The 27,698-nt window shown below is 46.5% G+C and overlaps 1 protein-coding gene across 1 annotated transcript in view; it reads left to right on the top strand.

The window, feature by feature from the left end:
* Nucleotides 1-27,698, top strand: part of grk3 (G protein-coupled receptor kinase 3) — a 65,728-nt gene that overhangs the window by 8,449 nt on the left and 29,581 nt on the right. Inside the window, 1 exon segment of the mRNA XM_083930327.1 lies at nucleotides 10,747-10,823. Within this exon segment, the coding sequence (XP_083786453.1) occupies nucleotides 10,747-10,823 (77 nt within the window).

The following is a 27,698-nucleotide window of genomic DNA, read 5'->3' as shown; positions in this document are numbered from 1 at the left end:
CCTTTGAGTAAAAGTCTTTGTGAATAGTCATTCATGGGCGCTGTCCTCTCCTGTATCAATCCCACGTAAGTGTCTCCGCGTGTGAAATCCCAGCGTGCTGGGAGACTTGCTCTGCTCTTCTTCGTGGGTTTCTGAGGGCGCACTCCCACTGTGCCTCCGTCCCGTGCCCCAGCACGTTTCACAGCTAAAGTCGGGTTCCTTTGACCAGTGTGAGTGCAACCGTACCACGTCTAGGAGCAGCACGCTTGCCGTCCACGGCCCGTTTGGGAGAGGTGGGCTTTAGTAAAGCACGTTTGCACGTGTACGAGCACGAGCGTGCGCACGTGTACGAGCACGAGGCCTACGGCGGTTCTGAGGTCATTTCCTGTGCGCCTGTTGGGACGTAGAAAAAAGAAGGAGGGACCATGCGCGGACATTTCAAACAATGGCGGTGAAAGGTTCACGTTGGTGTGATGCGGAGGTGGAGTGTTTACTGCAGATTTGGTTGATGAAAAGATTCAAAAACAGTCGACAAGACGCACAAAAACTCTGAGTTCTACGGAAAGATCTGGAAACAAAGCCACGCATCGCCATGACGTCATCAATGCGTGTGACGTGTTACGGCGTGATGACGTATAGGCAGCAAGAAGCATTCTCCGAGGCCCAGGTAGTGTGAGTACAAACGGGCCTGGAGGGGGGGACAAGGACCCTAAAGCACGGGGCACGGGACGGAGGCACAGTGGGAGGGCGCCCTCCGTTTCTGTCTCTGTGAAGCGTGCGTTTACTCTGCAGCCACATCTGAGTGTGAAGATGATACGTTGACAATAATCAAGCTAACTTCAACTCCAGTTTCCCTCTGAACTCTAAAAACACTCTGCGTTCATCGTTGTCAGTCCAGTTTTTGATCATAAGCTAAAGTTTCATGTGCTTGTCAGCGCGGTAAAGGTCTGTTACTACTGTTTACACTGATACACTGAACTCCTACGTCACTGTAGTGTTTTACAACATCCATTAATGTGACGCCCCTCATTTTGGCTCATTTTTGTCAACCGGCCCAAAATCCAAATTATTCAATAGCCCTGCTCTAGTGCACGATAGAAAATGCACTTTTCCTCCATAAAAAAGCTTCAAACCGTCGACTGTTTCCAAAGCATTCAGTCAAACATCAGAGTTAAAGTTCGACCCATTTCCTCCTGGACGACTTCCTGCTTTAACCCCTGATTCACTGACTCAATGAACTTAAATCACTCACGACACAGAATGCTCTCCAGCGTTGGCGTCGCACCAGAACACATAAATCCAAGACTCTTCCTTTATTGGATTACCAGAAAGCACTTTTTCATTAAATCTATAAATCTGTATTAAACTCTGCTGTCAAGGTTTCTTCTTCTGGACGAATGAAAGGGAAACTCAGGTGACGGCGGCTGCGTTATGGATCAGAACTGAGCCTGTCCCGCGTTGGAGTCGCCGTCACGTACGGTGTGAAGTCGCTTGCGCATACGTTTAGGCTTTGTGTGGCCGTCTCGTCTGACAGGGAGAGCGTACGCCGCACTAATGGAGTTCACCGCTCCTCATAAGAGTTTCAGTCGAGAGCCCGAGTTGTGAAACACAGACGCTGGAAGTTAATCCAGGGATTGGCAGCCTCCGCGAGCCTCCGCGAGCCTCCGCGGTGCTGAGACGAGACCCGGACACGTGACTGATTAACACGTCGTCGCAGTCGAGCCTCAGAGAGAACAGCTCCTCTGGTTTTAAACTGGTCTACGGAAAGATCTGGAAACAAAGCCACGCATCGCCATGACGTCATCAATGCGTGTGACGTGTTACGGCGTGATGACGTATAGGCAGCAAGAAGCATTCTCCGAGGCCCAGGTAGTGTGAGTACAAACGGGCCTGGAGGGGGGGACAAGGACCCTAAAGCACGGGGCACGGGACGGAGGCCTGTCCTGCGTTGAAGTCGCCGCCGCGTACGGTGTGAAGTCGTTGCTGCATAAATTCAGTTCCTTCTGTGGCCGTCTCGTCTGACAGGGAGAGCGTACGCCGCGCTAATCAAGTTCACCGCTCCTCATTAGAGTTTCAGTCAAGAGCCCGAGTTGTGAAACACAGACGCTGAAAGTTAATCCAGGGATTGGCAGCCTCCGCGAGCCTCCGCGCTGCTGAAACGAGACCCAAGACGACACCCGGCCGCGTGACTGATTAACACGTCGTCGTCGTCGAGCATCAGAGAGAAGAGCTCCTCTGGTTCTAAACTGCGTCCCTGCACAACACCGGAGCTGCTTCTGTGAATGTGCATCATGAAGGGATTTCATGTTGGATACGAGCTTTGTTATTTATCGCCCGCTGTTTCACAGGAGCCACAGAGATAAAGGCCGCAGCTAACGGGCGTGTGAAAGAGCATTACAGCGACTAAATCACATTATAGGGAAATGTCCTCGTGACAAACACGTCACTCAGGTCAGCGTTGCCACAATAACGCGTCCCAGCCAACGGGTGGTTAGTTCTGTGGCGTGTTATCGCTCACATCGCCTCAGAGGAAGGACTTTTCTCTGGTTAACCCTGCTGTTCCCCTCTAACACCATTTATCCACGGGGTCATTTACACCGCAGCAGCTTAAACATCCAGAAAATGATCATAATCAAAGATGCTGTGTCAGAGATTCTGTGTTTATTTATTTAAAACGATAAAATATCTCACGGAGTGATCTAAAATTGGATCGAGGGATATTTGTGTGTGTGTTTTTAAAGTTTGTATATTGTTTATAAGTAGTATTTTGTGTTATTTTTAATATTTGGAATGAAAGTTATCGAGGAGAGCAGCATTTATTACGTACAGGCTCAGTTTGACCTCAGGAAAAACTATTTCAAACAGTTCTAAGCATTATTATTATTTAATTTACAATTCAAATAAGGATTAAATCATTTCAATTGACAAAAACGAAACCGATGCGACAAGTTTGTGTACAAGACAATGAAAAAATATCCATTAAAATCATTCTAGTTTTAGGTTTTCCCATAAAATTAATAACAAATCATTAATATATATAATATATATAATATATAATATAAAGCAAACAAACTGTCAAACATGTATTTAGAGACTTTGAACGGGGTCAGAGTGACTCTACGGACAACCGCAGGGTTGAGATAATGTGACCAAACCCCAGAGGAGTGTGTGGACGGTGTTTGAGTCCAGCGTCTGAAAACAGGAGGCGAAGATCGCAGAGGTTGTGTGCAAACGGGCAAACTTTTATTACGCAGGCACGGTTTTAGCGCATGTGTGAGGCCGGCTGCGGAGGGGGGTTAGGGTTAAATGCGGCACCGTGGAGATGGCGTGGTGCTGCCACATTCCCGGCGGGCCACGGCCGTGTCCTCTGGCAGAGAGGTGAGAGTTTGACAGAAACACTGGAGGACGTCGATGAGCGAAGGGGGAGCGGGGGTCAGAGTCAGACGAGCCGGCGTTATCGAGAAATCCCCACAAAAGACACGATGAAGGGGTCGAGGAGGGGGTGAAACCTCTCCAGCGTTGTTACGAGGGAAGTTAGCGCTCTTATTGTGGTAGTCTGTGAATAACGTGACATCACATCCGCTCCTACCAAAACAAAGAGAAGCGAGAAAGTGGGAAATATCGGGAGGTCTGAGGGGGTGAAACCTTCAGCCTCACATTTTTAAATCCGAAGTTTGATTAATGATACGCAGAGTTTCCCGTCCGAGCCACAATCAGCATATCGCACAACGAGCTACACTCGGCATCAGAAAACACCTTTAAATGATTAATGTACAAATAATGGTCTCCAACAAACAGAGCAAAGTAAATAAAGACTTTCAGTTTGTTTGAGTCTGTTTTAGTTGTTTTTTAGTCATCATTTGAATCATTTTCTCAAACTAAATAATAAAGAATCTCTGATAAGTTTCAGTTTCCTTTTCCCCCCGAACAATTAAACAAACGAGCTTTGAACAAGTGAATCTCCAACGCTGTCGGAAACACAGAAAATACCTAAAATAACCGATGTATCGGTCCGCCACTAAAATAACACACAGACAGAAACGCACGGAAACACTTTAGTTTCACATGTTGACGTGAAAAGCAGAACTCGACACTGAAGCTGAAATCTGACGCTTTTTTAACCACTAATACTGCTGACGCTAACAGCCGGACGTGGCTAACAGTGGTTAGCTCGGGGCAGCACGGTGAAGGCATTCAAAGGTCTTTTTTAACCATTAATGCTGCTGAAAATAACAGCCGGACGTGGCTAACGGTGATTATCTCGGGGCAGCATGGTGAAGGCATTCAAAGGTCTTTTTTAACCACTAATGCTGCTGAAAATAACAGCCGGACGTGGCTAACAGAAATAAGCTCGGGGCAGCACGGTGAAGGCATTCAAAGGTCTTTTTTAACCACTAATGCTGCTGAAAATAACAGTCGGACGTGGCTAACAGTGGTTAGCTCGGGGCAGCACGGTGAAGGCATTCAAAGGTCTTTTTTAACCACTAATGCTGCTGAAAATAACAGCAAACCTCTGCAGCAGCATGAGAAGAGTCCCTACACACACAACAAAGCAGCATCAGCGTAGTTAGTGAAGCCAGAGTTTATTAAAGAGCGTTTTAAAGACTTACCTACTGGCCCCTGTACCAGCTCCTCTCATAGTAAAGTCCATTACAGTGGAAGGAGCCCATTGGTGCTTTGTTTGAGTACTTTACTGGATTAATTTGGAGATTTTTAAAAATAAAAGTCTTAAGAAATGAATGATTCAACTCTACCACGTGAGCTAACGTTAAAAAAGGAAACAAAAACGACAATAAATCATAATATTGAATCGCAACCCTTGAAAATAACAACATATGGTGATGATACTCTTGTCAGTCACATGTTCAGGAGTCGGGGTTCGGTTGTAAACAGCTGTTTGTTTTAGTTAATGTCTGAATTTAACAGTGGAAACCCAACAGAGCGTGCACTGAATATGAGTTCCTATGAGTTCTTCCAAGTCTAACAAGAAGTCAAATCATTTATAACGGTCTGTCAGCGGCGCGGCTGAGCTCTCAGCCTGATTTATATTTTGTAATTTCACAAACAAAACGAGCGTAATATTGATTCTGGTAACATTTTAATATCTCTTTGTGGCGCTCGCGGGGCGCTCCTGTATCTCAGGGTGGGTTTTATCCTCTCTGATGGAGCGGTGACTCATCAGGAAAGGCTCCAGCGGGCCCGTTTGACTCCTCACACACGTGGTCCCAACACTCAAACACACACACACGCACACACACACACACACACACTTATCCAGAGAGCGTTCTCTCACGCTGGAGTCCTCCGTCGACTCTCGTTTCACCTCGTTTGTCGGGTTTTGCGTTTAACATTGTTCCGATCGATGAGGAGGAAACAAACAGGTCACAGGCTTCGTTGTAAACATTTAGGGCTGAGGATTCTGGGATATTTGAGGCCGATATGATGCAGGTTTCGTTCACTGATTAACGTCACGGAGGCAAATGAAGTGACTTTGTAAACTGTAAAGAAATCAGAACCTTTTATGTGTCGATTGTGCAAATCTGAGTCTGCAAAAGTGCTCAGAAAGCAGCTTTTTACACAAATAACTGTTTTATTATTATTGGAATATTTAACATTATTAAACAATGTAAGGGCACAATGTATCGCAAATGAACACTGAGAAAATTGAGAATAATCAAAATAAGTATACTCTATGTTCAGTATTCAATTGTTGATCTTTTGAATAAATAATAATTTAAAATAATTTAAAAAGCTAAATAAACACAATGTTCAGTATCAGTCAGTTTGAACATTTAAATAAAGAATAAATTAAAATAAATAAATAGTTAAATGTTCTGTATTTTCAGTATCAGTCAACGTCTGTTTATTAAAGTAAATAATAAATTTAAATAAAATAAATAGTTAAATAAACACCATGTTCAGTATGAAGGTCTGTTTATTAAAGTAAATAATAAATTAAAATAAATAAATAGTTAAATGTTCTGTATTTTCAGTATCAGTCAATTATTGATTATTGGATTAAATAATAATTCAAATAAATAAATAGCTAAATAAACACAATGTTCAGTATCAGTCAATGTTTGAAAATTTGAATAAAGAATAAAAGAAATAAATACATAAAATGTTAAATGTGCTGTATTTCCAGTATCAGTCCATCGCCCATTGTATTTTAAATAAAGAATAAATTAAAATAAAATAAACAGCTGAATAAACATCAGTCAGTGACATCGTCTTCTCTTCTAAATGAACACTGTGAAAAAAGCTCAATAGTTCTTTATGTTCAGTATCATATAAATTAACACAAACATCTAAAAGGCATCATTTTTAAATCGGCTGTGCATCAAATGTTCTGTAAAAAGGTTTAAACACTGAAACCAGAGCGTCTGTGGCCTCAGCCGACGACGTCAGAGCGTGAGACGCCACCTTTTATTCATATTCTCATCCTAAAAGCTGCTTTTTTTCACCGTTTTTTGATTTTAAAGTTTCTTAAAGTCTCCAGCCAACACTGGGCCAGCAGCAAAGAATAAAAGGACACTGTAGGGCGCACTCCCACTGTGCCTCCGTCCCGTGCCCCAGCACGTCTCACGGCTAAAGTCTGGTTCCTTTGACCAGTGTGAGTGCAACCGTACCACGTCTAGGAGCGGCACGCTTGCCGTCCACGGCCCGTCTGAGAGAGGTGGGCTTTAGTAAAGCACGTTTGCACGTGTACGAGCACGAGCGTGCGCACGTGTACGAGCACGAGCACGAGGCCTACGGCGGTTCTGAGGTCATTTCCTGTGCGCCTGTTGGGACGTAGAAAAAAGAAGGAGGGACCATGCGCGGACATTTCAAACAATGGCGGTGAAAGGTTCACGTTGGTGTGATGCGGAGGTGGAGTGTTTACTGCAGATTTGGTCGATGAAAAGATTCAAAAACAGTCGACAAGACGCACAAAAACTCCGAGGTCTACGGAAAGATCTGGAAACAAAGCCACGCATCGCCATGACGTCATCAATGCGTGTGACGTGTTACGGCGTGATGACGTATAGGCAGCAAGAAGCATTCTCCGAGGCCCAGGTAGTGTGAGTACAAACGGGCCTGGAGGGGGGGACAAGGACCCTAAAGCACGGGGCACGGGACGGAGGCACAGTGGGAGGGCGCCCTAAAACTACTCCAGCATCTTTCCAGTTATGAGGAAACGAGCGCTCGTCTGAAATCTGCTGCGTTTTTTCCTGCAGCTCCATAAAAACCCTTCAGCGGACGCAGCCGGGCGCCGAGCGGCAGCTAGAACAACCGGTTTTAAAGCTAACGAGTCTTCAGGTGAAGACAGGTGTAATTGCCCGTCCCGGGGCTTAAACCAGCCGATGGAAGCGTTCGAGTCCTGTTTGTTTTCTCGTCAGGCGGCGCTGACAGATGCAACGCTGCTTACTGTCCCGTCACATGAGGCGTTTTCACACCTTAGGCGCTTTTTTCACGGTTCTAAGAACAAACGAGGAACGAGCGCAGTTCTCAGAAAGATGTGAGTTACAAAGAGGAAGAGGAGCGACGTCAACACGCAGGACGGCCGCTAACGATTCTGTTATAATCTGGTTACTTCATCCATTAATGGAGTAATCTGTCAATGGTTGACGTAACTAAGACCGTAGATTATTATATGTTTACATCTGCACTACAGTTAGTCCGCTTACTTATACATTTTATTTTGTAGGAGTCTTAATTATATTTTTACATTACTGCGTTGATGTGTCTGTGTGTGATGCTGCTGTTCTATTTTATTCTAGGCCACACTCCCACTGTGCCTCCGTCCCGTGCCCTGTGCTTTAGGGTCCTTGTCCCCCCCTCCAGGCCCGTTTGTACTCACACTACCTGGGCCTCGGAGAATGCTTCTTGCTGCCTATACGTCATCACGCCGTAACACGTCACACGCATTGATGACGTCATGGCGATGCGTGGCTTTGTTTCCAGATCTTTCCGTAGACCTCGGAGCTTTTGTGCGTCTTGTCGACTGTTTTTGAATCTTTTCATCGACCAAATCTGCAGTAAACACTCCACCTCCGCATCACACCAACGTGAACCTTTCACCGCCATTGTTTGAAATGTCCGCGCATGGTCCCTCCTTCTTTTTTCTACGTCCCAACAGGCGCACAGGAAATGACCTCAGAACCGCCGTAGGCCTCGTGCTCGTACACGTGCGCACGCTCGTGCTCGTACACGTGCAAACGTGCTTTACTAAAGCCCACCTCTCCCAAACGGGCCGTGGACGGCAAGCGTGCCGCTCCTTGACGTGGTACGGTTGCACTCACACTGGTCAAAGGAACCAGACTTTAGCCGTGAAACCTGTTTGGGCACGGTACGGAGGCACAGTGGGAGTGCGCCCTGAGTCTCTGGGACAGATATTTTTGAGCACGTCGGCTGTACAAAGGTCTGTTGGCGGTGCAAATGCAAACAGAAGAAGAGCCCATGAAGGGACGTCGTTCATGTCGGAGCTCCTCTGAACTAATGTGAGGAAACCCACAGGTGGAGTTTTTAAGGTCCCGTCCTCGGCACTCGGTGCTGTGTACGTACGTTATCAACACACTTCAATTACATGCCCACGAACCCCAGCAGCTACAGGAGCACGGCGACATCCTGGTCATGTTAAATATTTACCCATGTGCGTTCTGCCCGCGCGGTTAAACAGTCAGTGGCGCCGTGTTGTCACAGTGTGGGAGCAGAGATCAGCAGCTAATGAGAGGCGTCAACTCTCTACTGCACAAACGTTTAACGGTGAATCGAGAGCGTTCAGAGTCCTGCACGCCTGCACGCCAGCACACCAGCACGCCAGCACGCCAGCACGCCAGCACGCCTGCACGCCTGCACGCCTGCACGCCAGCACGCCTGCACGCTGACCTGTCACTGCTCGCGTCTGTGGTGCACACGTGTAAATCTGATTATCTGTAAAGTGTCCTGAGATCACTTTAGTTATGATTCAGCACTATAAATAAAATAAAACTGAATATAATTAGTGTGTGTGTGTGTGTGTGTGTGTGTGTGTGTGTGTGTGTGTGTGTGTGTGTGTGTGTGTGTGTGTGTGTGTGTGTGTGTGTGTGTGTGTGTGTGTGTGTGTGTGTGTGTGTGTGTGTGTGTGTGTGTGTGTGTGTGTGTGTGTGTGTGTGTGTGTGTGTGTGTGTGTGTGTGTGTGTGTGTGTGTGTGTGTGTGTGTGTGGAGAAGCTGAAGTTTGCAGAAGCGTGGCGCTGTGACGTCGCTGCTCTTTCACCTCTTTCCTTTTTCTGAGTTTTACCGTAACGTTCCCCACGGTCTCAACATGGCGTCCACATAAAGAGTCAGCTGCTGATGATTCACACACACACACACACACACAGGCGGGCTCTGAAACAGGAAGTGTTCACTTCCTAGGTTCTTGTTCCTGTTGCTGCTCTGGGGCTGAATTCATGTTCAAATCCTTTAACTAATGGACGGCGCCTATAAATAACATGTATTATTATTATTATTATTATTATTTGTCCGCTAATCTGCTAACTGTGTCCTCAGTTGGTGCTTTAATAGTGTCTTTAATTGTCTCAATAATAATAATAATAATTAATGTAATAATAATAATATATAAACGACATCATTGCCTTTCAAACTTTTATTAGTGTCATATTTTCTATTTATCTGTAACTGAAGAAAATCATTTAAATGAATGAAAATGACCTCTCCTTAATATAATAATATAAAATATTATATTATATAATAATAATGTGATTAAACTTTATATCATAATAAAGTCCAAAGTGCTGAAACTCTTTAAAATACATAATAAATTATTAAAACTATATAAAAATAAAGTGTTTAAACTATATAAATTAATAATAAAGTGTTGACACTATAATAATAAATAAATAAATAGATTGAAGCTCTATATAAAAATAAATAATAAATTATTACAACTATATAAAAATGTTCTGAAACTCTATAATAATAAATAATGATTGAAACTATATAATAATTATTTTATTTATTTATTTTAATTCTACTTTTCAGCAGTTTTCTTCTCATTTTTTTTTAATAAGAATAAAAACAAATAAATCTAAATCAGTGCTTTATAAATGTTGTATTTTCTTCTTTTATGGAACTAAATGATGCATTTATGAAACAGTTATGCACCGTTTACACTTTAATCATCTTTAGTTGTTCTCATTGTAGTAATTATAGTAAATATTGTTATTATTATTAATAAGATCACAGTTATTATCACAGTTGTGCGCGTGGACGTCCCTGAACGCGTCGCAGCAGCCTCAGCTCTCGTCCCTCAGGTTGAACCTTTTCCTTGGACCCGTTCCCGGAGCCCAAAGGTCGCCTGTGATCGTTCGTCTGCCGCCGGGGCAGAAAACAAGCGCCGCTCGCCACGTGAGCCGGCGCTATCAGAGCGTCAACAGTGCAGGAAGGACGAGCTCGCCGCAGGAGCCGGGCTGCTCCTCGCGCTCGCACGTGCTCATTATGGTCGTAGGTGAAGCCACTTGTGCGGCGAGCGCAGGGTGCTGCTGGAGTGTTAATGGGCCCGTGGAGGAGGCGCTAATTGATTCATCCTCCCAGCTCTCATTCTCATTATCGCCGTTCCCAGGGTGGCGTGGATCTCTCCCGGTTCCCCCCACGTCCTCCCGTGTGTGCCCTGTGTCAGGGGGGACAGGTGGCAGGGAGAGTCCCAAACTGAGGCCAGGATCTCAGACGGGAGCTGGAGGTGGAGGAGGACGGACATGTCTGGCGTTTGTGTATTAACCCACTTCTTCTTCTTCTGGTGTTCGCAGCATTCGCAGCGTGATGCAGAAATACCTGGAGGAGAGAGACGAACTCACGTTTGACAAAATCTTCAACCAGAAAATCGGTAAGTGTCAACGTCTACTTATTTAATTTACTTTAATCGCACTAAAGGACGCCCGAGAGAAGCAGAGCAGATGAAAATGCTGAAATCATTAAAGCATCACCGCATTTCTACCATTCAAACCGGGAAAGATGATGCGTCATTTTGTCGTATTTGTACTTTTTCCACCCATTTCCTGTCTCTCGGCCAATGAAGCGCATCAGAATATACAGGTGGGCTTGTCGCCAAGAGGATGAATCCTTCTGACTTTGGTGATGACTTGGTGGTGAAAAAGCAACATATCACCGCGGTTTGACCGTTAACCACGAACCTGCAAAGTGTAAAAGTTTCCAAATAATGTGGATCAGTGTCTTTTTATTGGGCTTTGACCCTGCGTGTTGATGGAAGGTCCAGGTTACGCCGCAGAGATTAAACTGAGAGTGAAGCTGTCGCTGTCTGTTTCTAGAAGCTGTTTTAGCGTCTGCTTTAGATTGTTGAAAAACGTGTGTTAAAGTGTCCTCTAGGAGCCAAAACGTGTGTTAAAGTGTCCTCTAGGAGCATAAACGTGTGCTAAAGTGTCCTCTAGGAGCATAAACGTGTGCTAAAGTGTCCTCTAGGAGCCAAAACGTGTGCTAAAGTGTCCTCTAGGAGCATAAACGTGTGCTAAAGTGTCCTCTAGGAGCATAAACGTGTGCTAAAGTGTCCTCTAGGAGCATAAACGTGTGCTAAAGTGTCCTCTAGGAGCCAAAACGTGTGCTAAAGTGTCCTCTAGGAGCATAAACGTGTGTTAAAGTGTCCTCTAGGAGCATAAACGTGTGCTAAAGTGTCCTCTAGGAGCATAAATGTGTGCTAAAGTGTCCTCTAGGAGCATAAACGTGTGCTAAAGTGTCCTCTAGGAGCATAAACGTGTGCTAAAGTGTCCTCTAGGAGCATAAACGTGTGTTAAAGTGTCCTTTAAGAGCATAAACGTGTGCTAAAGTGTCCTCTAGGAGCATAAACGTGTGCTAAAGTGTCCTCTAGGAGCATAAACTTGTGCTAAAGTGTCCTCTAGGAGCATAAACGTGTGTTAAAGTGTCCTCTAGGAGCATAAACGTGTGTTAAAGTGTCCTCTAAGAGCATAGACGTGTGCTAAAGTGTCCTCTAGGAGCATAAACGTGTGTTAAAGTGTCCTCTAGGAGCATAAACATGTGCTAAAGTGTCCTCTAGGAGCATAAACGTGTGCTAAAGTGTCCTCTAGGAGCCTAAACCTGTGTTAAAGTGTCCTCTAGGAGCCAAAACGTGTGCTAAAGTGTCCTCCAGGAGCCAAAGCATGTGCTAAAGTGTCCTCTAGGAGCCAAAACATGTGTTAAAGTGTCCTCTAGGAGCCTAAACCTGTTTTAAAGTGTCCTCTAGGAGCCAAAACGTGTGTTAAAGTGTCCTCTAGGAGCCTAAACCTGTGTTAAAGTGTCCTCTAGGAGCCTAAACGTGTGCTAAAATGCCAATATGACTTATATGTTATGGCAGTTACTACAGCAGAAACAAGCACAGCTAAGGTGATAGAAGGACATGAGTTTATAGCCTCACAGAGCCGCTAGCATGACCAGCAGTGTGCAAAACACTCCTGTTGATTCCAACCTGACTGTTTTTCTCCTGTTTAAACGGTTTAATCAGGCGCAGCGTGTTGACTTTAATGCCTTTAATCATGTTTAATTTGGCGCTGGGACAAAAGTCAAATATGAGGCGCCACCTTCGATGTTTGGATCAAGAAACGTGTGAACGACAGAAGAAGAAGAAGGTTCGCCTCATGTTTCAAAACCAACAAAAGGTTCAACTGAATCTTTGTAGTTGTTTTTCACCTGTCGATGAAAGGCTGCGGTGTGCCACTGGTTAGCTCGGGGCAGCACGGTGAAGGCATTCAAAGGTCTTTTTTAACCACTAATGCTGCTGAAAATAACAGCAAACCTCTGCAGCAGCATGATAAGAGTCCCTACACACACAACAAAGCATCATCAGCGTAGTTAGTGAAGCCAGAGTTTATTAAAGAGTGTTTTAAAGACTTACCTACTGGCCCCTGTACCAGCTCCTCTCATAGTAAAGTCCATTACAGTGGAAGGAGCCCATTGCTGCTTTGTTGTGTGTGTAGGGACTCTTCTCACGCTGCTGCAGAGGTTTGCTGTTATTTTCAGCAGCATTAGTGGTTAAAAAAGACCTTTGAATGCCTTCACCGTGCTACCCCGAGCTAACCACTGTTAGCCACGTCCGCCTGTTAGCATCTTTCCTGGATTTCTACGTTAATCGTTGTTACACATAAAAACTGTCTCAGTATTTGATGATGTAAGTGTAGAAAAAGACCCTGGGATGATCAGAATTCCACTTTAATATGTTTTATATTTTTATTTCTGCTCCGTCACAGAGCAGTGAACTCTGTGAGCATCAGTGCGGTGTGCGTTTGTTAGCTTGCGGTCATTCCTCCGCTCTCTTCTTCTGCGCTTGTTTGCGTGTAGAGTCGTGTTTCCCTGCAGTCGGGAGCCGGCTCCTCCAAGTGTTCCCCTCTGAGCACACACACACACACACACACACACACGCTGTGAGCCAGCAGCTGTGGCGTTGCAGCGGCACCAGGGGACCGCAGCCGCCCCGCAGGCCTCCACCAGCGTTACTTACTGTTCTGGCTCTCAGCCCCCTGAGACGGGAGGCTGCGTTAATTCTCCCGGCCTCCTCCTCCTCGTCTTCAGCTCTCCCTCGCTCAGACTTGTTGCTCTCTTCATGCTCAGCGTCAGAGATATTAATAATGAACCGTTACCTGACGAGACAATACGACTTTTGACTTATTTAATAATGATAATATTCAGTTAAACAGGTAAAAATATATCTAATTTAATTAAAAAATAGAGTAAATTCCACTTATTTGGCCGACACATGCAACAACAATGCTCATCTTCTTCTTGCGTGTGTGCAAGTGCGTGTGTGTGTGTGTGTGTGACCCCTTACACTCAACCATCCAATGATTTTTCAGCACTTTCCAGGCGTAGACTGTATAAAATACGGACGTAGTCTCCGTGACGTCAGGCGCTCGGTGCGGGCCGATCCGACCGCCACCGTCCGCTGTGGCAGCGTCTAGTCCCCGGCAGGGTTCCCACGCGTCCTCGAACACCTTTAACACCTGGAAAACCACTGAACCAATTTTCCAGTCGTGCAAAAGACACAGGAAATGAGAGGAACCATAAAAATATGTCCTGGAAAATGATTCCAACATTCTCCGAGTCTCTAAGAGCTCCTGAGCACAGACGTGAGGGGGGAGTACAGTGTGTTCTGAGTCCTGTTCAGGATCATGTTGACGCTCAGACGTTAACATTAGTCCCTAAAAGACTGTTGTGTTGTGGAAACTTGCTGTCGAAGAACTGATCTCCAGGAAAAACGTCTGTTTTAATGGAGGGAAACTGCTTCAAAGCTCATTTTTCAGAGAGAGATTCAGGAGAAAGCAGAGGGGAGAGTTTCCCAAACCATCACTGTGACTGTTTCATTAACGCAGAGACAAGCGTCCTCACTTCTGAGCGCGTTAGAGATGATTGCACGGACGACTTAAGGCCACAGACCGCCGCTCTTTTACGTCAGACGTGAGGAACGCGCCGGTGTCCGTCAGTCCTGGAGAACCAGCTGATGTTTCTGTGCGCGGAGCCCCGTCACCTGTCACTCAGAGCGGCCGCGCCCTTCATTATCATGCAGGAGTTACATCAGAGTTTAAACAGTTCCCTGACGGCTTCAGCTCCGAGCCCCGGAGGTTTCCTCTGGTTCCAGGAAATGTTTATTTATAATAAGACACGCAGATCGCATCCTGATGAGACGGAGGGTTAGACGCATCCATTTAAAGAAAGTTTCATTCACAAAATGATTTTTTCCTCATGTGAGAGGATTGATGTTTTTATATTGCTGTCACCACAACAACTTCCTGTTTTTAAACCAATCAGGAAGCTCCGTCAGCGTCAGTTCTCTGAGTGTCCACTAGGGGCAGGTTTCATAACAGAGCAGTTTCTCATTGAGCCCCATGTTAAACAGGCCGTTTACACATCATCATTAAACCTGTTTAAGGACAAAAGAACATTCTAGTCTGTGTGTTTAGCTCATATCTCCATGACAACACTGAGGGGGAGGGGCTAGTTTTTATATGATTGGAGGTAAAAGTTTATGAATAATTAGGGGCGTGGCCTCTTGAGTGACAGCTAGCCTCTGGCCCTCACTTCTCCTCGGAGGTAAACGTCAGCCAGATGGCTGAACGTACGCCCCTCCCCCCAACGTCACATACATGCCCTTGTTTGGTCAGAGGAAGTCAAAGTCAAGATGGAGACTCCCGTAGGCGAGGGCGGCTGGATCAAGTTAGAGAACGGACCCGACGGAGACGCTACGTCTGTTTTTCATACAGAATATGGTTCAGACAAAGTTTCGCAATGAGACAAGACGTTGTATCATCTCCATAGCAACGACACTCTGTCACTTCTGACTTTTCTGGCTTTTCTTTGTAGCTGGATTCAAATTCTGGCATTATAAAATGTAAATGAGGACAGAGCTGGAGAGATACTCACGACAACTGCGTTTCTTGTAGCGATGAAACAGCGAAAATAGTTTTTTTTACAGCCAGATGGACGTACGCCCCTCCCCACAACATCACATACATGCCCTTTTTCGGTCAGAGGGAATGAGGCTAGAACAGACCTGAACCCAACGGACCAAATATGTTCATCATGAGTTTATTTTAGTGCCGTCCACGTTTAAAACGCAGAACTTTTACACATCAGGATACATTTCTTCAACCTCAAACAAAATAAATAAATAAAAAGAAGGGAAATAAAGACACTTGAGTCTGAAACTGACACACTGTGACTAAGACGATGAACACACAAACATGAAAAAGACGATGAACGAAACCACTGAGCAAATATTGAACATCTACTTATTACTGCAGCGCTGGAACGTTCAGTCCTTCACGAGATCGTTGGTGTCTTCTGTAAAACAAACAGAGCGTTAGCAGCCTCCGCTCAAACAACGTGTCAGCAAAAAACAACAAAAAAGTAGTTAAAGTGTCCAGTGTTTTCAGTGTTTAAAAAATAGAGATTTCTTTAAATATCCCTGTTTTTAAACACTCACTCACTCTGTTTCATCACGTCACAACTATTTTGATATTCGATTAATCGGTTTAAGTCATTTTTTAAAGAAAAATAAGCCCAAATTCTCTGATTTCAGCTTCTTAAATGTGAATATTTTCCGGTTTCTTTCGTCCTCAGTGACACTCAACTGAATATCTTTGAGTTGTTGACAAAAATAGACAGTTTTTCTCTGGCATTTCATAAACCAAATAATATAATCAACTGAATAATCGAGTGAAATCATCATTGGTTGCAGCCGTAGTCACACGTTAGGAGGCTCCCATCACATGCTCGTGTCCCCAACAACAACAACCACCACAACTCTACGCCTTTTCCATGACCAGTTTTACCGCGCGGAGTGTCCTTCACCTGCGCCTTGCCTCCAACCGGGCCGGGCTGACGTCTCACCGTAATAACAAATATCAAATTGACAAAATGGGGAATTTTTATTGTGAAGAATTTCTGGGAAATGAAATGTTTATCCACCGTCGTGCAGCAGCTCACTCGCCGGCTGCTGAACAGAAACAGCAGACGTTCGTCCGTAGTGATTCCACACGGTTCTGAAATCTAACACTGTGCCTTTGGGTCCAGGCCGGTGCAGCTGCTGCGGCGGGCGGTGACCCTCTCAAAGGTGCACCTGTAAAAAGCTGCAGACAGCTGCAAATCAGATCAAACACCACTGAGCTGCCGGAGCATCGAGATCAGGGCTGGGCACTTCCTGTCCTGGAGCCACTGTCCTGCATGTTTTAGGTTCTCTCTGCTCCAACACACCTGAGTCTGATGCTCTGCTCGTTATCAAGCAGCTGAAGCTCGTCACAGTTTGATTATTGTCAGACTCAGGTGTGTGTCAGACTCAGGTGTGTTAGGGTAGGGAGGAACCTGAAACATGCAGGACAGTGGCTCTCCAGGACCACATATGCCCACCCCTGATCTACGCACATGCATTCAGACGTGTAGATCCTCAGTTCTTAAGAATAGAACATAGTAAATGTGGTAATATTGTACTGTATAGTTTAACATGATATAGTAGAGCAGTATCTATGGTACAGTAACGTAGGTTTATGGTTTCCCTGGAGGAGGCGTCTCCTCCCGTTCAGTCCTGTGAAAGCTGCTCAGTGGCCCATGGTTGCTGTAGGACGTCGCTACCCTTAGCAATGCAGCGCCTGCATCTTATCAGAAAAGGTCATTATTTTTATGCGAGTTGGGATCCTTTGGATCTGGTGAATCAGGGTCTTGTAGAAAGCGTTATATGCGTCCATGGTTTGGTCACCTGGGGGTTAAAAACAAGAGCCGAACCTGCAGAAATGATAAAAATGTCCAGTGAAGTCAAAGGGAGGGAGCAGAAACAGCTGGGGTGGGTTTCATGACGATGGAGTCGAGTGGAAACCACATAAGAGTTTGGCTGATCCCAGTCACCCCCCTGGACGATGAACTTCAAAAACGGCCCTCAGGAAGGCGCTATAGAGCGGCCAACACCACCAAAAGTATTTATAAGAACTCATTCATACTGAATACAGTGACAATATTAAATCCAACGCTTTCCAGGACATTTCAGAGCCGTGGACTTCACCTTCTTACTCTTTCTCTGTGTATTGAATGAAATGTTATTCATTAAAAGCGTGTTATTGTGATTTTATGTGGTAAAGACAAATTTCCGCAAGATAATGTATTTGTTGAGTCAGCAGCTTTCTGAGCACCTTTGCAGAGTCGTGTCTATTTTCGCTCCAGCTCCGAACGTCCCCACGTCAGCCTCTTTACTGTTGATCTGTGAAATCCTTCACGGTGCATCGGTCGGGCTCTAGTTCGCTGTGACGGCGCCGCTCCCTGCTCCTCAGATCGGTGCTGCCGCCTTCCTCTGAGCCGCGGCCCGTGCCCGGTTGTCAATGGTCATTAGTCGGGCTCTCACGTCTCATTAGCAGCAGAAAACACTTGATGCCAGGCGAGTCGATGTGCCTCTGGGACGTTTCCCTCCAGGTCATCGACAGGGTTCGTCGGGGGGACGTCTCTGTTGCAGTGAGCAGAGGACGCTTCCCATCATTCGCTGATTCTGTATCATAATTACTTTCCTTGTGGGGTTAAAGGTCACACACATCCACAACCACCTGACACTGATACAGAAATCTATCCAAATAACAGCGCGGCCAACAGGCTGCTTCTCTGTTTCCACGTCTCCTGTATGAACCGTCAGGATGTGGATCTTTACCCGGGGCGTGCTAGCTTTAGCCTCAGTCTGTTAGCATGTGGATGTGAATATTTGTAAATGAGAAATGGGGGCTTGGACGATCTGACGATATTAGACGGGGAAGGATCAGAACGTGCCGAAGCCGAGAGATCGTAGCATCTGTAGGACTCTTTCTATGCACTGCTGAACACAGCCCTAAAGACACGGCCATCAACCATCAGAGAGAACTCCAGGCAGTGACGAGGACTCCTCATCCGTTCATGTTTACTTCAGAGAGCAGCGGGGAGTCATGGCTGAAAATGAAAACTAAACAGGCGCACAGAAAATGGCGTCAGAGCCGCCGCAGGCCTCGTGCTTGTACACATGTGCACGCTCGTACTCGTACACGTGCGCATGCTCGTGCTCGTACACGTGCAAACATGCTTTATTAAAGCCCACCTCTCCCAAACGGGCCGTGGACGGCAAGCGTGCCGCTCCTAGACGTGGTACGGTTGCACTCACACTGTTCAAAGGAACCAGACTTTAGCTGTGAAACCTGAAACCTGTACGGAGGCACAGTGGGAGTACGCCCTGACAGAAAAGATGTGAGAGCTCAGGGAAGTGGTGGCGAGGTGCAGTGCCTCAGAGATCAGCGCTGCAGACATTTGAATGGCAAATCTGCGGCTCCGCACGCAACAGGAGATAGCTGTCGTTCAAACCGTCACCGCAAACCTGCTGCTTCATCATCTCATGTGTCTGAAAGTCAACAGGCTGTGAATATTTACACTGTTCAGAGCTAAAGAAAGAAACCCAGACTTCATCTCTCCTCTTGGTCCTGAAGCTCGTTTAAGCGTTTTTATTTGCATGAGATTTCCAAGCGAAGACGTGCGCCGTCACAGCGGGACACAGAGGCTCGTGCATGCTTCTGTTATTGTGACGCCCTTCAACTCGTTTACAACGCGCCGTCGTTGCTTTAATACCGTAATACCTCAACACGGCTGTTTTCTTCAGAACTAGAAGTCATTATTTAAACTGGAACATCCCAGAATTTCACACTCGGAGGTCTGATTCCTCCCCCAGAGAGACGTCGATCCAGAATGTGAAGCGTGTGAACCCGCAGAACCTGTGTCCGACCTATTTCTGCTCCTTTGCAGCTCGCAGGGTCTCAGACGCCGCTGTGAACCAACAGTTGTAGAAGCTCGGCTGCGAGTTCGATGGAATAAGCCTTTGAATTTAGTTCCATGCTTTTGTCCTTGAGCTAAAAAAAAAACAACCAAGTGACTGTCATGACAACCAAGGTCAGGGAGAAGACACTGCAGCGCCGCAGGAATGTTTCCCCTCAAGGGCACGGACGCAGTGTTTCAGTGCACAGAGTTTAATGTGACGACTATTATCAGAGGAAATATCTGGATTATTAATGAATGAACCACGACTTTCTGTGTACAGTAGAGGGTTCAGCCCAGGGTTACATCCAGGTAACTGGGTAACACTGTTTCTGGTTGTTGCTGCTTGCTCATGGAGGAATTGTCGGGTCTCGGGCCGTCCACACGAACGCGGGTGTTTCGCCCTCTCATCCACACGTAACCACAGCTGTCGCTCCTGAGTTTTTTGGAGTCCAGGGTGTAAAAGTGCAGTGTCAGCAGTCGTGTGTGGACAGGAAAACCAGTGTTTGACGTCACGCTGTGCAGTTGTATCCACGGAGACGAGTGGAGCGCTCTAGACGTGACCAGCTGATAGAGGCGGATCCTGGTCCTTGAGTTCAGAAGGAGCGAGGTTCATCTCCGCCCTGATTCAGCTCCTGATGTGACGGCTCGAACCCTGCACGTATTAACAGCTCCGTTTCCATGTCACAATTTCCAACGGAGTCGATGCGGCTCGGCGACACAGGTGTAGTCGGGCGGAGGTGTCGAGGACGTGAACTGTTGTGCGACCCACAGCCGGGAGTTTTAAAACCAGGAAACAGCTGATCACAGAAACGAGAGACGGTAAAATACGGAGCGTGTTGAGCAACGCCGCTAAAACCTGTGAGACGCCGACCATCACGGCAGAGATGGTCCTGAGTCATCAGATCACAGGACGAACTTCTTCACATGCAGATGTTGTGCGCCACGCCTGTCCCAGAAAGACATCCTTTGTGTCACGCCTTCACGCAGACAAGGCGCCAAATATAATGTTTCCCAATTCTGTATCGATTGATAAATCCTGAAAATCCATTATTTCCGTTGTAATGAAGCTCTAGTGGAGTGGGGGCGCTGTAAACATCGTTTATTCAAACACAACGGCGGCCGATAGCAGGAGTGGGACTTTCACCCGGGGTGGGCGGCGTTCATTTCCCAGGGTCGTGGGCGTTCATGTCCCGGTGGCGTTCATGGCGTGGACGCACTAAACAGAACAACATTTTTTCTGACCTTAACCAAGTTGATTTCCTGTCTGACCCTAACGTCAACTTTTTGTTGGATAAAATCGGTCACGTCACATTTTTGTTTTTCTCGTAGATTTTCCACTTTAATCTCATTAATGTGGGACTTTTTTAGAGGTGCAGCCTTTGAGGTTTGGACGCACGTGACCGCGTGCTCTTCACCTGCTCTACATGGAAAGTGTCCGGAGACGTTTGTTGGGGTTTGACTCTATAAATAAAGTTGCTTCGACACCTTTTTTGGCAGGAATCACAAACTTAAACAGAAGGGAGAGAGAAAGCTGCGTAGCCTCTAAATGTTCTGAATGAAGCCTGTTGGGTTCAGTCCTGCAGCGACCTGGTTTCCAGAGGAGGCGTCGGTGTCGGGGCGATCCTTCCATCAGCTGAGCGCACGGCCCTTTTGTCAGAGCCCCGCTGTGAAGTCCACGGGCCAGACGAAATCAGGGTCAGGCTGGACGACCATTATGTAACGGACATTCTGCCCGCTCTAAATATAGCAGGCTAACCGGCCACGACTTCACCTTGAATACTTAGTTTGTTTGCTCCTCTACAGTAAATACTGCGTCTGCCAGCGTGTGCTCGTGCTGTGCGCTTCCTGCTGTGGGTTTTAAATGGATTAACGGTGTTTGTTCAGCGCGCACACTCCTCAGAGACACTTTAAAGCTGCTCTCATCAGTATCTGTGCACTAATGGGTGGCTTCAATATAATCAATGGATGGATCGCTGCATGTTAAGTGCTCTCAGTGACAAACACGGATATTTGTGTCTGTGCGGCTGATATTCATCTGTAGCAGCTACCTGGTGAACCACGTGTCCGAACAAGCTATAACATTATTTTACTAACACTGCTGCGGGGTTTGAAGGGGGGTAAAAACACAGTGACGACACACCCACTCACCGGCCGCGACCACAGACGGGGACCACAGACTGACGCCGCGCTCTGCTTCAAAATAAAAGTCACACGTGTCGTCTGTTTCAGCAGCCGATCACGTCCGAGCAAAGTCCGCCGGTCTAATCACTCACAAGCCGTCAGCTGGTTGGAAAGACGCTCAACGGGAGAGAGAGAGGGAAAGAGAGGGTCGAGCGAGCAATACAATGAACAAGGAGAGGGAGCGCCCGTGAGAATCTAGAACAGGGCTCTGCTACCTGCGGCTCTTCAGCCCCTTTTCAGCGGCTCCTGTAGCTTTGCCAAAGAAATGATCTAACCAACGTGTAAATAACGTGTTTTTTGCTCAGAGGACGAGGGAACAGCTGTCATCATGGAGTTCAAGGTGATATTAAAGAAGTATTACATGAAATATGCGTCACACGGCCCAGCGCCTCTCCCTGCAGGTGCTAATCTGGAGATGGTGACCCACACTGCTGCTGGATAACCCCCCAAAACTTTAGCAAGGAAAATAGTGTTTTGTAGACGTATTAATTAGCTTTCACATGAACATGGCTCACCTGTGTGCTCGATATGTGGTGATAAATTAGCGATTTTAGGACAGGGAACAGTAACTTTATATAAACCTTTATAAGCTGTGACATCAAACCTGTTTTACGGCTCCAGACACATTTGATCCTGTGGAAGACAAAAAGGGCAGAATGGCTCTTTGACAGTAAAGGTTTCAGACCTGATCTGGAACAAAGACGAGATTCAATAAAACGTTACTTTAGCGTTGATCACAACAAGAAATGCAGCTGTAGAAAGTGTCTCACTGCGTCTGTCCGTTAACTTCCTGTCACCTGTACGCAGTGAGACGCGTCTCTCTCCATCTCTCTATCTCTCCCTCTCTCTCTATCTCTCTCCCTCTCTATCTATATATCTCTCTATCTCTCTATCTCTCTCTCTATCTCTCTTTCTATCTCTCTCTCTCTATCTCTATCTCCCTATCTCTCTCTCTCTCTCCCCCTCTCTCTCTGTCTCTCTCTATCTCTCTCTCTCTCCCCCATTCTCCCTCTCTATCTCTCTATATCTCTCTCTCTCTATCTCTCTCCCCCCTCTCTCTCTGTCTCTCTCTATCTCTCTCCCCCTCTCTTCCCCTCTCTTCCTCTCTATCTCCCCCTCTTTATCTCTCTATCTCTCCCTCCCCCCCACTCTCCCTCTCTCTCCCTCTCTCTATCTCTCTCTCTATCTCTCCACCTCTCCCTCTTTATCTCTCTCTCTCTCTCTCTCTCTCTCTCTTTCTCTCTCTCCCTCTCTCTCTCTCTCGTTTATAAAAACCCTAATCAATCACTCAAGCGTCCCCCTCTGGTGTCTGTGTGGTGAACTGTGTCAGGTGTCGGGGGTCAGTGGCGTGCATCTCAAACATGAGTGAATCCGCAGCGTCCGTCGTTAAAGATGAAGCTGCGGACGAACGGAGGAGAGATGACGCGTTATTCTTTCATTTTTGGGCTTTTCATCGTCTCACAGCGTTCAGGCTTCAGCCATCTCTTCTCTCCCCCCCCCCCTCTCCCTCCCTCTCTCCCTCTCTTCTTTCTCGCCTTGGCGTTCTCCCTCTCCATCTGTCAGACTTCTGGAATGGATGATGGAGAGTTGTGTGTTGCCTAGCAACTGCGGGTTGCCATGGGAACCCGACCAGAACTGCTGCATTTGCTTGTCGGCGGGGAGAAATGAAATTGATTAAAGGAGGAATAAAATAGGTGATGAGAACTGGAGAGAGAGAGAGAAAGAGAGGATGTTTTTTTTTTTTTAAAGGAGAGCAATAAATGGAAAGAGCCCCGGAGGCTCGGATGTATTTTACCCAGAATGCAGCGTTTCTCCCGGAGGCCAGGACGCGTATGTCAACAGACTGTCCACGCCTCCAGTCCTCCGCCCGTCTGTCCTTTATTCACCCGTCATGATTCACACCATCTTCACATCAGAGGAATCTGATCCCAGTCCGCGGACGCCACCAACGTTTACAGATTCATCTCTCGCTCTTTGGTTATTCTGCTGCTTTAATGAGAATAACCGTAATAACACTTCATCATAATGAGCCTGTGAATGTTCTCATGTGATGGTTTTTAATCATAACAACAGAAACGTTTTCTTTAGCACCTTCTTCCTTTAAATAGCAGGGGTCAGTGTGTGGTGCAGGGCCGTACGCAGACCTTTTGAGGGGCGGGGGCTCTGACCTCCCCCCTGTACAGACTCAGACAGATAGGCCATCGTGTGAATAAGGTAAACATTCGCCGATCCCGTTTTTGTCTCACCTGCCTTTATCGACTTTTGCCGATTCAGATTTCCCCTTACATCCATAATTCACAACAACAGAAATATTATCAGAACGTTTCTTTCTTTTATTGAAACAAAACTATAAAACAAAGTAGTGTCAATATTGTTAGAACTTACTTTTTAAAATGTAATAACAGGCGACGTAAAATAAATAAGATTAACAACCTTTCAAATAATAAATAAATAAGCTCAAATTAACAAAATGAGACCTAAAGAAAGATACGATCTGTGCTTCATTCCTTAACAACAACAACAACAACAACAACTTAATAATAACAGGTAAAAACAGCAGCTGAAGGACCAAAAGGCACCTTTATGACCACGTGCGCGTGAGTGAGTGTGAGTGTGTGCGTGTGCGTGCGCCTGCGTGGGTGCGTGCTTGTGTGTGTGTGTGTGTGTGTGTGTGTGTGCGCAATGATAACGCTCCTGAATCTGAGTGCAGACGCAGCTCGGACGCTCTGACGCTGTGACGTCGTCCTCATTGTCCTGCGTGTGCATCGAGGTCTTGACCCACGTGTGTAAAGGACACGAGCTCCGTCCTGAGCCCGGCTGAGTGTGTGTGTGTGAGCGCGCTCGCCCGTCTCTGTGTGTTGTTTTTACTAACTCCAAAGTCTCGAGGTGTCCATGACTCCAGCGAGCACGGCGTGTTCAGACGCCAGGAGCTGTCGTCTCTGTTGCATATTCAGCGGCTCTGCCTCTGTCAACAGTTAGAGCCGCTCCAGGACGAGACATCCGCTCCGTCGTTTGTTTGAACGTTTGCACAAACAGTCCCGTGGTGATGGAGGAGGCGGGCGCTACGTCCTCATCTCTGTCAGCGACCTCTGACCTCACAAGTGTCTGAGATGGTTCCCTTTTACACTTAATAAGAACGTACATCAGGGAGCGTCACATTAATGGATATTACAGCGACACAGCAGTGCAGATATTATCTTTATTTCATCAGTAAATATTATAAAAGGCCTCAAAGTGCAACAACATGTCAAAAACAATCTTTATTAAATGAACAAACCTGTGAATCAGAGGTTTAAACTCAATTATTGCACTAAAGGAAAGTTTCAGGCTCTTGTTTTTTACTTTATTATTTTATTTACCTGCTACTTTATTCTTTTACTCAACAAAAAATCTGTAAAACATTCTTCTTTTTAGTCTACTATATTTATCTGATTACTTCAGCTACTAGTTAAGTTACCAGCACCTCCCACTGTGCCTCTGTGTCGTGCCCCAGCACGCCTCACAGCTAAAGTCTGGTTCCTTTGACCAGTGTGAGTTCAACCGTACCACGTCTAGGAGCGGCACGCTTGCCGTCCACGGCCCGTTTGGGAGAGGTGGGCTTTAGTAAAGCACGTTTGCACATGTACGAGCACGAGCGTGTGCACGTGTACGAGCACGAGGCCTACGGCGGTTCTGAGGTCATTTCCTGTGCGCCTGTTGGGACGTAGAAAAAAGAAGGAGGGACCATGCGCGGACATTTCAAACAATGGCGGTGAAAGGTTCACGTTGGTGTGATGCGGAGGTGGAGTGTTTACTGCAGATTTGGTCGATGAAAAGATTCAAAAACAGTCGACAAGACGCACAAAAACTCAGAGGTCTACGGAAAGATCTGGAAACAAAGCCACGCATCGCCATGACGTCATCAATGCGTGTGACGTGTTACGGCGTGATGACGTATAGGCAGCAAGAAGCATTCTCCGAGGCCCAGGTAGTGTGAGGACAAACGGGCCTGGAGGGGGGGACAAGGACCCTAAAGCACGGGGCACGGGACGGAGGCACAGTGGGAGGGCGCCCTCAGATGTGGCTGCAGAGTAAACTCCGGCTTCACAGAGACAGAAACTAAAACGTCTCTGTCCGTTCTCTGGTGAACTGACGCTTTTCAGTTGTTTCACAGTAGAAAGAGACGTTATGATTTAACCAGACTGAGGTTGGCGAGCTGCTGCCAAGAGGACTCAGAAACCACAGAAGAAGAGTGTAGCGGGAGCGTGCGGCGCCTTCTTCTCATGTAGGAATAAAAAAAGAGGAGTTTGCCGCATTGATGAGGGTTCGATTCTCTAATTGTCTGATAAATATTTGATCTGTTGTGTTCAGGCTGCACTGACAAGTTTTTATTAATTATAATTATAATAATAATCGATGACCTCGGGGGAAGTAAACACGCGGCGTTGCATGTGAGCTCTGCAGGCTCCGGTTCTCACGTTTAAACATCAGCGGCTGCAGTTTGGATCAGAACCGCGACAGTGTACGCGGTTTGGTGACGACGTGGAGGAGCGCGGAATCATGGGAGATGATGTCTGAAGCCCAACTCATCAAAGTAAGATTATGATACGTGACGTAAGATGAGTGTTGACTCTGTTGTAATCCGTAAATAAAGAGTCAGAAACACGCGAGGGTTTGACAGAGCAACAGAAGAACGAGCGCCACCTTCCCCGCTTTAAAGGGGATTTATTTCACTTTCATTCTATAATATTATTTATAATAGTTTATTTGTAGAGCACCTTTCATACATGAAATACAGCTTTATAACAAAGAAATGGCGTTGGGTTCACAGCGAACGCCACAGCTGCCGTGTGAGAATTTCATGTTCAAACCCAACGGCCGCGGTGAACCACTTCACCTGAGCCGCTGTGACACTTTGGTTTGCATGTTGTCCCCGTGTCTGCGTGGGTTTGAATCCGGGCTGGGGCCCTTCTGTGTGGAGTCTGCATGTTGTCCCCGTGTCTGCGTGGGTTTTCTCCGGGTTCTCCGGTTTCCTCCCACAGTCCAAAGACGTGCAGGTGTTCGGTTCATTGATGACTCTAAATCACCCGTAGGTGTGAATGGTTGTCTGTCTCTGTTCGTCTCTATGTGTCCTGTGATAGACTGGCGTCCTGTCCAGGGTGGACCCGCCTCACGCCACATGTCAGCTGGGATCGGCTCCAGCCCCCCGCGACCCCGACAGGGACAAGCGGTTAAAGATGGATGAATGAATTTAGTCTTGTGGCAGTTTATTTTTGTCCAACCAGCTTTTTATCTCGTCCATTTGGAGGGGTTTCCTCTGTGCGGGAACGCAGAGACAGGGAAGGGGAGTCAAAGTTTGCAGTCATTAAAGGGTCTGCGCGTTAAACCCAGACGTGTCCAACGGAGCGGCGTGATGCGAGCGGAGGCGGCCTCTCGCCCGCAGCAGGGCACCGTTATTACTCCATCATTATCTTTACATGACAAATATTGATTTACAGCACCTTTAATGCTCTTACATGACCTGGTATTGACCCAACACTCTGATCTGAGATAAGGTCGTGAGAGCGAGAGGACGTGTGAACGGAGAGATAGGAGCAGACGGAGAGGGAGGAGAGGAATGTGACTTCTGTGAGGCGGTGGTGCTGATTCTTACGGTCCAGACTGAGTCTTTGAGGGTCCCTCAGAGTGTTGTGACTCTTTTGGGTTTAAAGGTCAGAAACAGATAAACTTTATACACGCAGGGTTCTTACAGGTGCTGGAAATCCTCCAAAACACCTGAATTTACCCGTGAAAACCACAAAATATTGTATTAATAATGAGCCTTTTGTTTAGTCCAGCGTTGTGTTTGCGTGTAAAGGTAAAAACACTAAAGTGAGCTCTGATCTGCTCCAGCGTTGTGTTTGCGTGTAAAGGTAAAAACACTAAAGTGAGCTCTGATCTGCTCCAGCGTTGTGTTTGCGTGTAAAGGTAGAAACACTAAAGTGAGCTCTGATCTGCTCCAGCGTTGTGTTTGCGTGTAAAGGTAAAAACACTAAAGTGAGCTCTGATCTGCTCCAGCGTTGTGTTTGCGTGTAAAGGTAAAAACACTAAAGTGAGCTCTGATCTGCTCCAGCGTTGTGTTTGCGTGTAAAGGTAAAAACACTAAAGTGAGCTCTGATCTGCTCCAGCGTTGTGTTTGCGTGTAAAGGTAAAAACACTAAAGTGAGCTCTGATCTGCTCCAGCGTTGTGTTTGCGTGTAAAGGTAAAAACATTAAAGTGAGCTCTGATCTGCTCCAGCGTTGTGTTTGCGTG

Source organism: Echiichthys vipera (genome assembly GCF_963691815.1).
Source record: "Echiichthys vipera genome assembly, chromosome: 16".
In the NCBI taxonomy this organism is placed as follows: Eukaryota; Metazoa; Chordata; class Actinopteri; order Perciformes; family Trachinidae; genus Echiichthys; species Echiichthys vipera.
The sequence above is the reverse complement of the archived record's forward strand: the minus strand, read 5'-3'. Positions and strand labels throughout refer to the sequence as shown.